Source organism: Mixophyes fleayi, chromosome 10 (genome assembly GCF_038048845.1).
Source record: "Mixophyes fleayi isolate aMixFle1 chromosome 10, aMixFle1.hap1, whole genome shotgun sequence".
NCBI classification, from domain to species: Eukaryota; Metazoa; Chordata; class Amphibia; order Anura; family Limnodynastidae; genus Mixophyes; species Mixophyes fleayi.
The window spans coordinates 4,794,337-4,808,891 of record NC_134411.1 but is presented as its reverse complement, the minus strand read 5'-3'; the positions used below and the strand labels follow the sequence as shown (position 1 = coordinate 4,808,891).

Genomic DNA, 14,555 nt, shown 5'->3' with positions numbered 1-14,555 from the left:
CCTCCCCTAAAAATTCGTGATAGTGTGCGCGCCGAGTTACTTTGACCAGTAACGTCAACAACTGAATATGCCCCTAAAAACAAGTGTCTGACTAGCTGCTACAATGTAATGCAAATGTTGTACCTAAATGCCATATTAGTAAAAAAAAAAGACTAATGTGCACGACGTATTCTGTGCTCAATGAGAGCAAGCAGATGTCTGTAGCCCAAACCTCACCAATTGGCTACGCTAAAATGGCGTCTATATTTGACAACTTTTGTGTCAACATTTTAGTCATGTTGGCATCCATAACACAGCCCCTTTCCCAGTCATGTGATTGTGCGGTTATATAACCGAGTCTAGGACGCCGCCTCTCATTTTGCCGACCTTGCCGCAGGGTGTGCGCTGTGTCCTGGGTGAATGAACAGCATGTCCTCCGCCATGACTCGTCTTTTCCGGGTGCCCCGTCTGTCCCAGGGCTTCGTTCGAAGGGGCCTGGCCTCCAAGTCGGCCGATAGTGGAACGAGCGCTACGGTGAGGGAGTAGCTCCTGTGCAGCAGGCTGGATAGCTCCTGATATGTCGGTAGTATGGACCTTGGTTCACAAGGCCAGTGTCCTAAATGTGCATACACTGCGCAGCTAATGGGGGGATTAGCGGATCTACAGTGCTAATGCTTTAGTATGTCTGGGACGGGTGTTATAAGAGGCTTGTCATTGAGCGTAGACCATTGTGGCTGCTAAGTACTGCATGTTATACTGTATCATGTATTTACATTGTGTAGTGTTAATGAGCAAAGCTGCACAGTATTTATAGGTGAACTGCTTGCTAATGTATTTAGGCTCTTCCCCAGTGGCTCTTTTCTAACTTGGTAAATTTATGAAGTATTCGAGCAATTAAGTAGTTGCACTGTGGCGTTGATGGCACGGTTAGCTGCTAGCTGTGCAGCAGAAAGCTCAGTTCATGTAGCCAGTAAACGTGCGCCTTAAGAGCCCTTTTAATAGATGGTTTTATGTGTTCAGTCTCCTATGTCCTTTATGAGAAGCAATTTAGGAGTTCTGAGTGTTTGCATTGGCTACTGTTTGGTCTTAGAAGATGACGAATTGCCTCCATTTAATTGTAAACTGATGGTAATAGAAATGGAATTCCCTGTACTTCTGACTTGGTTTCTTTTGTACAACACCTAGCACAAGCTGTCAGTTTAATTCTTGACAGCCAATCTGTGGTTCTCTGTATTTTGGTTTACATAGTGCCAGTGTATCAAATAATGTTGGAAGTTGTAGTTAAGGGGATGCAATGTCATCCTGTCTAAGCCTATCCTTGAAGTGTTCTCATTTGCTTTCTAACCAGAATGAACATATTCAGTATTGTAGCTAGTCTAATGGTTTTTGTTTTACTTTCTACAGGACACAATTATTGGTCTTAGTACATTTATGGCCTGCTTCCTGATACCATCTGGCTGGATCCTGGCCAACTTGGAAGAGTATAAAAAGAGAGACTGATTCTGAACACTCTACCTGACTTTACTGCATTCCACTTCCAGCATGGTCAAGGTTACAGTAGTATGCTGGTATTAAACGCACATTGTTACTTGTGATTAAGCAGTCTGTTACATTAAAAACTTGTTTACAATCCTACAAGTCTAAATTGTTTTGCATTTCTTCCAATATTTCATTTATACAAGTAAAAAAAAATTGCTAGAGAGATCACAACTATGTCTTGGAGGTTGTCCATGTTAATCATATGCTTGTATTACCTTTTCATGTTGAACTTATAACTTTCTAGTTTAAACTGCTTTGTCCTCTTCACTGATTTCAAGCTTCTTCCACACAGGTGTCTTTTTTGGGTATGTTGTGAGAACCTTGCTTTGACCATGTAGGTGCATAGAAGAAATTGGTAACACTGGTGTTGATGCTCCCGGTTTGCCAGCTGTTGACCTCTAGCTCCTGTCTTGCTCAAACCATGGAGCTGCAGGTACCTTTTGCCAGTTTCAGCTATGGAACCAGAAACAGAATGCAGTATGGCAGATAAAGGTAATGCCATGCATGGTCTGGTGCTAGCATGGCTGAACAGCTGTGGAATCCATTTCCTCAGTTCTGCACAGAGGGGTTCGGTACACAATGCTCACTAAAGTGGAACACTACACTTTTAATAGTGTAGTTCATTCTACTCGATTCTGAAGACTTAATGCTGCTGTGGAGATTCTTGAACACATGTTGTATTTTATGTGTTCAATTAAATTGGAGACCTACGCAAAATATGCACCAAAACACATATTTGACCATAACCATATTGTTGGAAAACTGTACCGTATTGTATCGTAGTTTTCTCCCCCCCCACTCCAAAGTGGATTTTGCATTCTCACTATATGGGTAAGTGTGCTGACTGAATCTGGTATTCTGAAGTAAAGTAGTTAAAGGGCTATCACAATTGATTCCAAGCTGCTGCCCCATTTGGTCAGGGAGACATTGTGAATAATTACATATGTTCTATACACATCCGTCCCTGTACCATTGCTGCTTAGTCTAAATTGCCTACCACAGACAAGAGTCCATCTTGTCAAAAGCCAATTAAACCACAATTTTTTTTTTTTTACGCCAGCACAATGGAGATGAGCCTGGATATATCATGGAGGTGGTGTAGGACCAAGTACTAGCGGTAGAAAATGTGTTCTTTTTCTGCTGTGAATTAGCTCTTTGGGGCATATTCAATTACGATCCGATGCGCGTTACCGCAGAAAATGCGCAGTACGGCCGTTAATACGGTACCGCATTAACGCGGATTTGAACGAAAATCCACGTTAATGCGGTGCCGCGGATTAGATTCGCGGCCGTTCCGGCGCGATCCCGCGGATCGGGATCGTAATTGAATATGCCCCTTTGTGTTAGATGTAGGTTTCACTATAGAATAACTATCTTACAGATATAATATAAACTGATTATTCCAAAATAACAATGCTTGTCCCACAATACTAAAAGAATTGCTCATATATGAAGTTCCTGAAATATATTACTGTAAGCCATTTTTATGTTACTTGTCCCAATATATCATGTACTGTTCCATAATATCATTGCTGTCCAATATATCGCTGCATCCCAATATAGTCTTTGGTGAGGAAGAGGGTAAACTACAAGCTTGTGTCCAAGAGAAGAGGCCTCTGGAGTGCCCACGTCTGTGGGGTGATGTTATCACCCACATGTGGGTGCTCTCTGCAAGGAGCAAAGTGCGATGACTTATCCAGGTCCACTCTGTGTGCCCATACAAAGCAACAGTGCATGTGCCATATGCATGCATGTATAAAGCTTATGTGGTACTGCCCATGATGGATTCCCATGTGGCAGACCATGACCTCCCTATATTTTCAAGTGGGAGCCCTTTTTGTGCCACTGTGGAAGGGCGTTCACAACTGGGAGCACTTTAGGACTTTAGCGTAACATAAAGCAAACACATACATGTGAAAGCATGTAATAAAAAAATATATACAATATAAACAGAACTTCTATCATGACCCCTTCCGCCCAGTGAAAAAAAAGTTAAGATGTCTCACTTTATTTAGAATTACATTTACCTTGAATGAATTCATTAACTTATGTTTAATAACAACCATTACATCATTTAGTTAGTTCAGCACAAGTAAGTGCAATAGTGAAAGTGGGAAGTTTAGCTGTAGATTATTTTGTCCTCAGTCTGATATAAATTATTAATAACCTACCAACCTCTAAGTCTAGAAACTGATTTTTTTTTTTGTCCATGCAGGAGTGTGGAACGTTGTCTTTCATGTTCCTTCACACTAAAATGCAACCATCAAGGACGACGCTGAAATTGTCAGTCATGTGTTAGGAACCCCTCTAGCCGGTACAGCACAACCTGGAGTCTGCTCTGCCAGTCAGGTGTTCACTGGAGCCCCTAGTGGTGGGGACAGACTTGGCCGCAGACTAGCAGAGGGTCATGAAGTGCGTACCGACTAGGGAGAACCCGGGAAAGCGGAGTGAAGTCCAGGCAAGGGTCGAGGGCCGGCAGCAGACAGGGAATCCAATACACGGTCCGGGGTCAAGGGTCACAAGCACGGTAGCTAGGTCCAGATACAGGCAAGAAGGTCAAGGTCACAGGATACACAAGCAGGGTCAAAATCCAGGCAATGGGTCATACACAGGCAATCAGTCCAAACAGGTTTTCACCAATACTAAACAGGAGCAGGAGCAGGTTAGCTGACGGGCAGACTGGACGCTATAACCGGCAGGGAGGCTAAGCCCTCCCTGCCTTATATACAGACTTTGGCCAATCAGGGCTTAGCCCTGCAACACATCACAGCCCATGCCCCTGACATTAATTAGCCCGCAGGCTATCCTAGCGCATGCGCCCGGCTGCCTCACTTACCGGGACGCACCGCTTGTTACACTCGGCGTTCGGCCGTTGCCTTGGCAACGTTCGGGTCCGAGAACCGGAAGTGACGCCCCGGTCGTCATGGAGACGGCTGGGACGTTCACTAGGAACAGGAAGTGAGTCGCGGCGGTGCCTGAGGCCGCCGCGGCTCCTGACATCATGGTGGTTTTGTTGCAGCATGAAGGAAGGTGAAAACCAATGCAAACATAACTTTTCATGCTCCTGCATGCCCCCAAAAAATGTCACTGACTGTAACCTAAAGCTGAAACATACCTGCCAATTAATTAATTAATTAATAATAATAATTAGTTGCTTATGTGTTTATCATTTGTTTTTCAACTGTAATAACCTTGGCTGAATTAATAAACTGGAGTTTAAACATATTAGTACAACTGGCATTATCATTTAGTGTAATTATCCTTAAATAGTGGTTTTGCAGCAAGGTTCCAGGAGATACAGGACACCTAATGGGATCCAAACATCTTACATTTAATTCATTGTTTAAAACCTGGATTCCTGAAAAATAATTGGGGATGTAGCAGCCCAGAGGCACTGAGTAGTAGTGTGATGGTGCACATTGCTGACACTAATTTAGGAGCAGTCCTTCCTGGCCTAGCTACTGTCTGTTTAGGTCCAGACTGTTCTTATGTCTGTGTCTGTCTGCGCACAGTTGGGAATGTTAGTACAATAAGGAAAACCATGTTTTATGGGGGTGGAGAGTGGAAGCTAGACAATTCTAATAAATTATAGTGCAAATTATGATGTATATTAGAAGTCACCTTGCAATTCTGTTCCCTGTTAAAGGACTTAACAGCAGCTTTGTTTCTTTTAGATGGTTACAGGGCTCCTGGGGGACTTCTAGCATCCTCATAATCGACAGTATATAATTGACTATATATTGGGTAAATGCTATTATAAAGTTAGGATCCACACCCTAAGTAGGCTGTGGAGAATTTTATCCATAGGCATACCTCCCAAAATTTTAGTATCCAGCATTGGGACAGAGGGTGTATCCACATACCCAGAGGCGTGCTTATCGCTTTTGAAGTGCTAGGTTGCCCCAAGCTGTCCTCCCCTCCAAACACCTCCATTGCCGCACGCACCAGTACCTGCCAAATTTCCCACCACTGTGTGCACCAGTACCTGCCAAATTTCCCACCCGTTGGACAAAGATGTCCCGATAGGGATGGCGGGACAGAGCCCTCAAATCGGGTCGGCTGGGAGGTATGGAATAGGGGTAGAATTATCAAACCTTCTAAAAAGGAAATGTGGAGGTGTTGCCCATAGCATAGCTAGCATTTATCTAGTATAGTGATTGGCAACGTGACACACTTCTATCAAAAGGGCTGCACATTTCCATTAATCTCTGTAATAAGTTAAAATAATACATTGAATCAAAGAGACACGTATCTGTAATAACATATCAGCAGGCATTTTTAAACAAGTGTTACAAGTTATAACCAACCAATCTGACAATACAGCAGCAAGGAGCGGAGGCATGGGTAAAACATACTTACCCACTCTCCCGAAATATCTGGGAGACTCCCTTATTCCAGGTAGGTCTCATGGACTCCCGGGACAGCAGGCAAATCTCTCGCATCCTGTCTGTCGGGAGCGAAAATTAAGCGATTTGCAACGAATCGCGTCATTTTGGCTCTGTCCCTGCAACAAAAATGATTCTGTTACAGGGGGGCTAAAATGACGCAAATCGCCGTGCCCAGCCCCCTCTGACCACTCTCCCTCCACATGTAAAGTTGGCAAATATGATGTAAAATCTCTGAGGGCCACCTGTTGCCCATTACAGAGTCTAGTACATTCTACAAAATCATAGCGCTAATGTGATTGGTTGCTATGGGCAACACCTCAACTTTTCATTTTTTATAAAGTTTGATAAATCTTCCCCATAAGGTCTTCACATAAAACGAGGAACAATCTGGAGTTAGAAAATGACAGGGGATTTAAGTCCAGTAATACTACCTCAGAAAATAATATATGTGGTGAATAGCAGTCGTTACTTAGAATCCAGCATAGTGCACTAGTTGTTCTACCTAGATCCAAAAGAGGAGCAGTTCGGAAAGAAAGGTAGTTTTGTGTCCAAATAACAGACAAGAGAGGCTATTGGATAAAATGCCCAATATTACTGGTTTTGAATTATAGAGAAACTTTGAAGAGCAAATCTCTACAACCTGCAAATGGAAACTATGGCGCAGACAGCAATGGTAATGGTCCCCAGCCCCCATAGACGTATATGTACATACACCAGACCAGGCCTCAGTGAAGGCTGTACAGTTTCCACGGCGACGGCGGCATCCGGCGCACGAGGGTGAAATTAAGGCGGGACTTCCGGTCTCTGGTCTCCCGGAAGTGATAGGAAGCGGTGGCCCGGAGGAAAGATGGCGGCCGAAGAATCTGTTCGGCAACAGAGCGAATGTGATGGTGAGAGAGACGCTGGGATCCTTTCATAGAGCCATACGTAGTAATATACTATAACAACAATAGCAGTACATAAATAGTGTACATACACTGCCTATCACAGGCAGCATCACTGCAGTGTATAGACTGGATAGTTCTATATACACATCCCCGGCTATTGTTGTGTGTGCAGCACCCACTATAATGATAAGTAGTTATTGAAGGGATTATGCAGCCACATTTGTGTTCACTATTAATGATATGTGTATAATACATTTATTATCTGTAGTGAAAGCATTTTATTGTATAATATCTCTCGTTTTATGCATACACTTCCACCGTGCATTTAATTATATAGACACACCCTGGAAACGCTTAGCATGGGATATAAATGTCATCACAGAATTTAGCACATGCATTAACTGATTCTTAGAAGGAGGAAGTAGATCTTCACCCTAATGGATATACATAAATTATTTGTCAGACTTAAGACTCTTGGATGAATTTTGATTATTTTTACCTAAATGTAAAAATTTAATATTTTAACTTTTCACTTTGAGGGTTTAGCATTGCTGTCATGTTGGCTAGCAAATTCTTGCCGGTCTCCTCTTATGTATTGCATTCTTAATCAATGACACATAGCATGAACAAAGTTGTAAGCAAGTACTATTGCAATCATTGATGGCAAAACTCATGGTACTCACATTGCAGCATATGTAGTGTTACATGGTACACTCTTGCATTGTAGTTAATCTGTTTTATCAAATTCACTTGTGAATGCATCACATTTTTTCCAACAGGAATCAAGTTAAAATAGCTAATCAACAGTACCGTTAATTCTGTTTATATCAATTGACACAGCATCAGAGTGGAGTGTGGCCTGTAAGTGGCAAATATGCCTATATGAATAGAGCCTAAATGATAATTCGGTGGAACGCCTGGGGTGAAAAAACATAGAGTGCTTATTCTGGTCTTTTTTTCTTTGTAATGTAGCTTAAAATAGCCTTCTCATACCCTCTAGAATGTAAGCTCTTATGGGCAAAGTTATCTCTACCTATTGTCCCATGTCTATCTACTGTATGACACCCTCGTACATCCTGTCATGTCTTTTTCTACACTCTGTGTGGGTCCCTGTAGCATTACTCGCGCTCATATGTGATACTTATTCTATTTGTGACTTGCTTACTGTTTCTGGCTTCACAGAATCTGTGGTGCCTTCTAAATAACAATGTAGATGTGTGTTTCATAAATGCTTATTTTTGTAGTTTTCACTTTTAGCTGTGACTCCATTTCTATTGATAATGTTAAAGGCATATTATCATCATCCTCATCACCATTTATTTATATAGCGCCACTAATTCCGCTGCGCTGTACAGAGAACTCACTCACATTAGTCCCTTCCCCGTTAGGGCTTAGTCTAAATTTCCTGACAGACACACAGACTAGGGTCAATTTGTTAGCGGCCAATTAACCTACCAGTTTGTTTTATGGAGTGTCGGAGGAAACCGGAGCACCCGGAGGAAACCCACGCAAACACGGTGCAATTATTAAAAAATCGTTATCCAACACACTTTTGAATTGTGCAAAAAACAAGTTGACTGCTTCCATTGTATTTTTATGGAGAGGTTTAAATGTTATGTTGGGATAGAGAGGCTAAATTTGTATTGTGTTGTACCTCACTAGCTAAGCGAGCTAAAGGTCAAGTCAGCACAAACAATGTTTAGAAAAGCTGGATTGGTTCTGGAATTAAATGTTGGGACAGGGATACTTGGATGGGGGAAAGACCCTCTCTGTACATGTTCTGTGTATCATTTTTACATTTGCTTTATTTGTGTCATCAAATAGAAAGTTGCTGAACACATACCTAATATGATCAATTTGTTTTTCTTATTGTACGACAAATGCAGAAAGTTCATAATAGAAAACGGAATTTTTGCTTAATAGCCCTGTAAAAATAATAAACACAGACACACCCTGATTCAAATACCAATGTTATACATGTGACCATGATATTGCATTGCTAAATAGATTGGGCTGTGAAACTGTGCTTAAAGTATACACACATTGGAGACATTCCATTTGGTGGGGTGAACTAATATGAGAATGCAGTTTTCACTAGGAACCTCATGAATATAATTAGGACATAATGGGCCTGATTCATTAAGGAAAGTAAAGCAGAAAAAGGGAGTAACTTTGCACCTGGGCAAAACCATTTGGCATTGGAGGGGGAGATACATTTAAAATGTGGTGACAGATTTATAGTTGGGGTAGGGCATATCCTAGATCAGCTTTATTTTTACACTGGATTTTAAAGATATCAAGTATTTGTGCGCTACATGAAATAACAGACAGTATTTAACTTATGTACAAAATATTAAACTAATTTGCACCCCTTGCATTGTAACATGGTTTGTCCAGCAGAATATTTCCTCCTTTTTTGCCCTACTTTCCTTAATTAATCAGGCCCCATGAGTATTAGCCAGGCAGTGGCTCAGTGATGTCACTGGTTCCTAGAAAATTGATTAGCTTCATACTGGTTAAATCCACAAACTGGATTCTTCCAGTATGTGTAAGTATTTTTGTGCATAGCACTGCTTATATCTTGTCATATATTGTGTTGTTGTGCTGCATGGACTAATTTTCTGCTTTATATAATGTATGCTACTTTTAGGTGTAAATTGCCTCACTTATGATGAAGCGATTATTGCCCAGCAGGACCGTATACAACAAGAGGTAAGTGTAATACGCTTGCTGACTAAGACAATGTCAAACGATTAAGTACTTGCGCTAGCTTATTGTCATTGGAAACTGTCACTAGTGGAAACAGATATGCAGTGAATGATGGCCACTTGATGAGAGAGAGTGTGGGGTGCTTATATATGACACAGGTCAGTGATTTTCCCTTTATCTCAGATTGCTGGACACACTCCACTGCTTTCCGATCGGTTGGACCTCTCCGTATTATACCAGGAATATGCAACTGATGACAAAGTGTACCAAGAAAAGATAAAGGTATTTTTAGAAAGCTATTCTTTTTTTCTTTTTTGTTGTTGTTGGTACAACAAAATGAGGCCCGACACTGCACCGGATGTGCTCCGCAGAAATTCAGAGCCTTGAACATCATGCAACGCTTCTGGAATCAAAATGTTCTTTGCTTAGTTGTGCTCTCTAGAATTAGGATGTTTATGCTGCAGCTAGCTACAGTTTAGTTATCTCTGTATAGGCTATGAGAAAATTTAGTGGGTTGAGGAGTCCCTTCATTTTTGGCTATAATTTCATGCCCCCAAACTACTTGTAGGGCTCTAGGATTATCACACTTGCATAATGCAGACTGGAAGACCATTTTGCATTATGTGACAAAGACAGAGTAGGCAATGTCTTGAAAATACATTATTAGTATAATTATTATTCAGCCATCTGAAACATTTACATTGGAGCTGTTATGTTTCCAGGACTTGCACAGAAGGTACACTTACATACGCCGAACACGACCAGATGGGAACTGCTTTTACCGAGCATTTGGCTTTTCGTATTTAGAAGCCTTGTTGGAGGGAGGACCTGAACTAACAAGGTAAGATTATATTAATTTAGTCTGTGAGATTGGAAGATATCTGTCCCATATTATTTGTTATGGTACGATAGACTGTGGGCATACTTGTAGAATGATTACTACTATAGTCTCATATCGCCTACCATCATTATCTTTTGCTTCCATTTTAAGTTGTTTTTTTTTCTAGGGCAGGCCTGGCCAACCAGTGGCTCATCCAGGTGTTGTGAAACTACATAACCCAGTTTGTTCTGCCAGCTCTCTGCTGGTTGTCTACTGGCAAAGCATGCTGGGACATGTAGTTTCACAACACCTGGAGAGACACAGGTTGGGCAGGCCTGTTCTAGGGCCAGAGCACCTTTGTGTTATCATTCTTTATCTCCTGAATGTCTGTGTACCCACAGGTGACGATAGAACAACCTGTAACAAATCAAATAATTGACATGCTCACAGCAGTGCATGGTATTTCAGCAGTTGGGTGTGCTGAGTTTATAGAAGGCAGTAGCTTGTCCTTGTATAATGGAGTGAGAGTTAGCAGTGCTGCACGTGATGAGCAGTGTCATGGTGTGAGGAGAGGAATGGGGACATTGGGAAATCACAGACTGAGAGAGTGTGTTACTGGGTACCCTGCTCCTGTCAGAGTAGAGAGGAGAGGAATGGGGACATTGGGAAATCACAGACTGAGAGAGTGTGTTACTGGGTACCCTGCTCCTGTCAGAGTAGTGATGTGAGGAGAGGAATGGGGACATTGGGAAATCACAGACTGAGAGAGTGTGTTACTGGGTACCCTGCTCCTGTCAGAGTAGTGATGTGAGGCTCTTTTCAAACTGATGTGGAAAGTTTGTGATCAAAAACACTTCTACAAGAAATAATCCAACTGTTCTTCTCCACAACTTCTTTCTGTGCATGTCTCCCTCCTTTCCACCACCTGTGTTTTCATCTTCTTTCTTTTGTAGGTTTAAGGAGGTTTCACTGCACAGTAAGGAAGATCTCATCAGACAAGGATTTACAGAGTTTACTATAGAAGACTTCCATAACACGGTGAGCAGTGAAAGTCTTTCCAATTTGTGTAACTAATGTTTATGCTGTGTAAAAAATAAAATTATTTAATTGTTATAAGTTCCTGTTTGTTTGTTATGCTTACTCTATACAGAGCTGCAGGAAGTGTTAACAGTCTATAAATTGGTAATGGATTGCAGATCATTTTATTATTTGACTGTTTGTTTTGTTCATTCTGCATTCACAGTTCATGGATCTAATCACTCTTGTGGAGAGGGGTCCGACAGTGTCAGAGTTGCTAGCTGCATTTAATGAGCAGACTGTTTCGGATTATGTGGTCGTCTACCTGCGCCTTCTGACATCTGGGCATCTGCAGAGAGACAGTGTCTTCTACCAGCACTTTATAGAAGGAGGAAGAAGTGTCAAAGAATTTTGCCAGCAGGTATGAATAATTATGCGCGCTCTCATATTTACAAAAGATTTTTTCCCACAAAGCTTTCTGGCATAATTAAGCTCTGGCATAATTGTTTATATCTGTTTTTTTTTTATTTTGCAAGAAATGGTCTAGTTTATAAAATGCAGTGTGACCAATTATATATTTTATGTATGGTTTAGTAATTTGCAGACATTTGTTTAAGGGGATGTTTATGGATCTTACTTTGTGCTTGGTTTCAGCCACATGTTCCTATCTGTTTTAGACATAGGACCTGTACTGCACATCTTCTCCTGTGCTCAACTCTGCTGGCTGAAATTTCTGGTGTTACTTTTTTGTTGTTGCAAGTTTATAAAATGTTTACATACATGGATGGTAAGACCACCGGATGCCATGAAACAAGAGGCTGTTTGTATTGACACAAGGAAGCACTAATACAGATGTTCAATGTACATATGTTTTGTTTGTTTTTTCTATATAGCAAATTTTGCAGTAGATACCCACAAGAAGTTTCTTAGGCAACAGTTCACCTTCTCTGTATTGTCATAATCTATGTCCCCTGTAAACCTTTACTTCTCTTCTCTATTAACAACAACTTGTTTTTTCCCTACTACATCCTCTGTCTAACATATTAGACTCAAACTACTGTATACTATGAATGAGAGGGAGCTGTGGTTTAGTTATTGTTCTGGATAAACATAATGTAGAAAGAGAAGAGCTGTTTTCATTTTTGTAGGATACAGGTGGTGGAACCAGAAGGTATAATGTATCTGTAATAGTTGGATCCTGCTACAATATCTATTGTGCTAAAAGTATTTTGCGTATAGATCTTTAGTTTAATTTTGCTTAGAAATCTAAGGGACGTGTGTTTATTTGTTTACATGCCATATTCAGAAACCTAATGTGTTTGTTTTATTTTTTCTTCTTTTCTCCCCCCAATACCTGTTTGTTGTCCTCCCTGCTCAGGAAGTAGAGCCCATGTGTAAGGAAAGTGATCACATCCACATCATTGCTCTTTCCCAGGCCTTGAATGTTTCTATCCAGGTTGAATATATGGACAGGGGTGAGGGGGGAAGCACAGTCACCCATGTGTTTCCTGAGGGCTCAGATCCTCCGCAAGTCTTCCTGCTCTACCGACCTGGACACTACGACATTCTCTATAAGTGACCTGCTCTGTATTGTTCTGCACGCCCCCTCTATGAAATCACGTTCTCTCCTCTCCACTTTTCTCTGAGCTCTAACCTGTTCCCTCTTTTCTGTACGTTATCGTCTGCCTGTTACGTTTTATCTCAGTGGAGCAAAATAAATGAACTCAACAGAGCACTGGATGTATGTGTGTGGGAGAGACAGCTCAGACAGATCTGGGGGTAGTGAAGCATAAAACAATAGGGTAGATGTTAAGTCTAAATGTCATAGGAAGACCAAGTACCAATAACAGCCTTCCAGTGCATGTAAATTGGGTGGGCTTTTGATTTATGATTGTGTGTGGGGGGGTATAATATTTGTGTTGTGCATTCCTGGTGTAACTAAGGGATGGTGAAGTGACTGGGCACATCTTTATGGCAATGGCAGGGCAATGTATAAAAATGTTCTTTATATGCTGGTCATGGCAATGAGACAACCATGGTCCACTGGAAAAAATTTTGGGGTGCATCACTGAACTTTTAGCTGCCTGCACATGTCTAATGGCACCAGGATAGTGCTTCCTTGCCTGATTTACAATAAACTACACTTTTCAATGGAAATTATTCTAGGACCTACTATAAAATATGTTATCCAAACATTTACAAATACAATGTATCTTCTTGATGACAACCACCTTGTTTACGGGCACATATATTCTGTGTTTTATAACAATAGTTTTGGTCTGTTTGTGAAGTGTAGTTAACAGGAAGTAATTTATATTTGTTCACAGCTGAAATAACATCCTATTTGTGAGTACATTCCTGGCTACTTAAAAACAAAACATGTTTTATGGTCACACATCTTAATAATCAAAATATAAATTTAGCCCTACACAGAATGGTCTAATCAATGGCTGAGATTGTTTTGGGGGTTATGCAGAAGCCTTTGAAGACCTTATGAGCTGCTTTCAATTAAATATCATGTTTTCATAAATAATACCAGTAGTGGACATAGCTGCCTTGTGCTGGGCTTATTATCACAAACTTTGCTGTAAAATAAAATAAGGAATGTATATTTTAATTTGCTTTGTTTATCTCGCTCCTCCTTTCTACCTAGTGGCCAAAGTATGCTATTATGCAAATGATCTTTTATTTTCATTATTGGGATCCTTATTTTGACTACAGCTACAATGGAAAGTGCATCCAGGGCATTTTTAGGTATGTTCAACAGCAAAACAATCTGCAGATTGGTGTTTTCTGTCTGTGACTTCTCCGACATGAAAATCACTGTGGAAAACCAATAAATCTTCAAATTGCTGTTTGTTGTTGTTCATGATGCATTTATTGGACCGAATATGTAGCACAAAGCATCTACCATAGCTTCCTCTGAATCTTGCTTTAAGACTTCATTCTATATTATCATATTTTGTGGTTATACCGGTGCAGACTGCAGTAACTTTTAAATGGTTACTTATGTCTGTCTTCCTTGTTTGATTACAGGAGATAAAGAAACATAACCTTAGAGCCATAAAGTCAATTTACTCCTTACTTATAGTATACATTTCTTACATAACACTAAAGTAGGGCTAGATAATTTTTCCCTTAAGAACTATATAGTGCATCATTTTTTTTTTTTTTCTTTTAAAGAGAATTAAAAAGAATATATTATCTTTACAATTG

At 40.7% G+C, this 14,555-nt stretch overlaps 1 protein-coding gene and 1 long non-coding RNA gene across 2 annotated transcripts; both read left to right on the top strand.

The window, feature by feature from the left end:
• The first annotated feature begins 210 nt into the window (after nt 1–210).
• On the top strand, nt 211–1,617 carry LOC142103353 (uncharacterized). Its single transcript, XR_012679333.1, has 2 exons — nt 211–513; nt 1,384–1,617. It is a non-coding gene; the product is annotated as an uncharacterized LOC142103353 (long non-coding RNA).
• Nucleotides 1,618–6,693: 5,076 nt separating this feature from the next.
• Nucleotides 6,694–13,956, top strand: OTUB1 (OTU deubiquitinase, ubiquitin aldehyde binding 1). The gene is made up of 7 exons (XM_075187699.1): nt 6,694–6,796; nt 9,444–9,505; nt 9,686–9,784; nt 10,225–10,343; nt 11,276–11,360; nt 11,566–11,760; nt 12,718–13,956. The coding sequence occupies exons 1-7, from the start codon at nt 6,754–6,756 to the stop codon at nt 12,916–12,918; spliced, it is 804 nt and encodes a 267-aa protein (XP_075043800.1). The 5' UTR covers nt 6,694–6,753; the 3' UTR covers nt 12,919–13,956.
• Nucleotides 13,957–14,555: the final 599 nt, after the last annotated feature.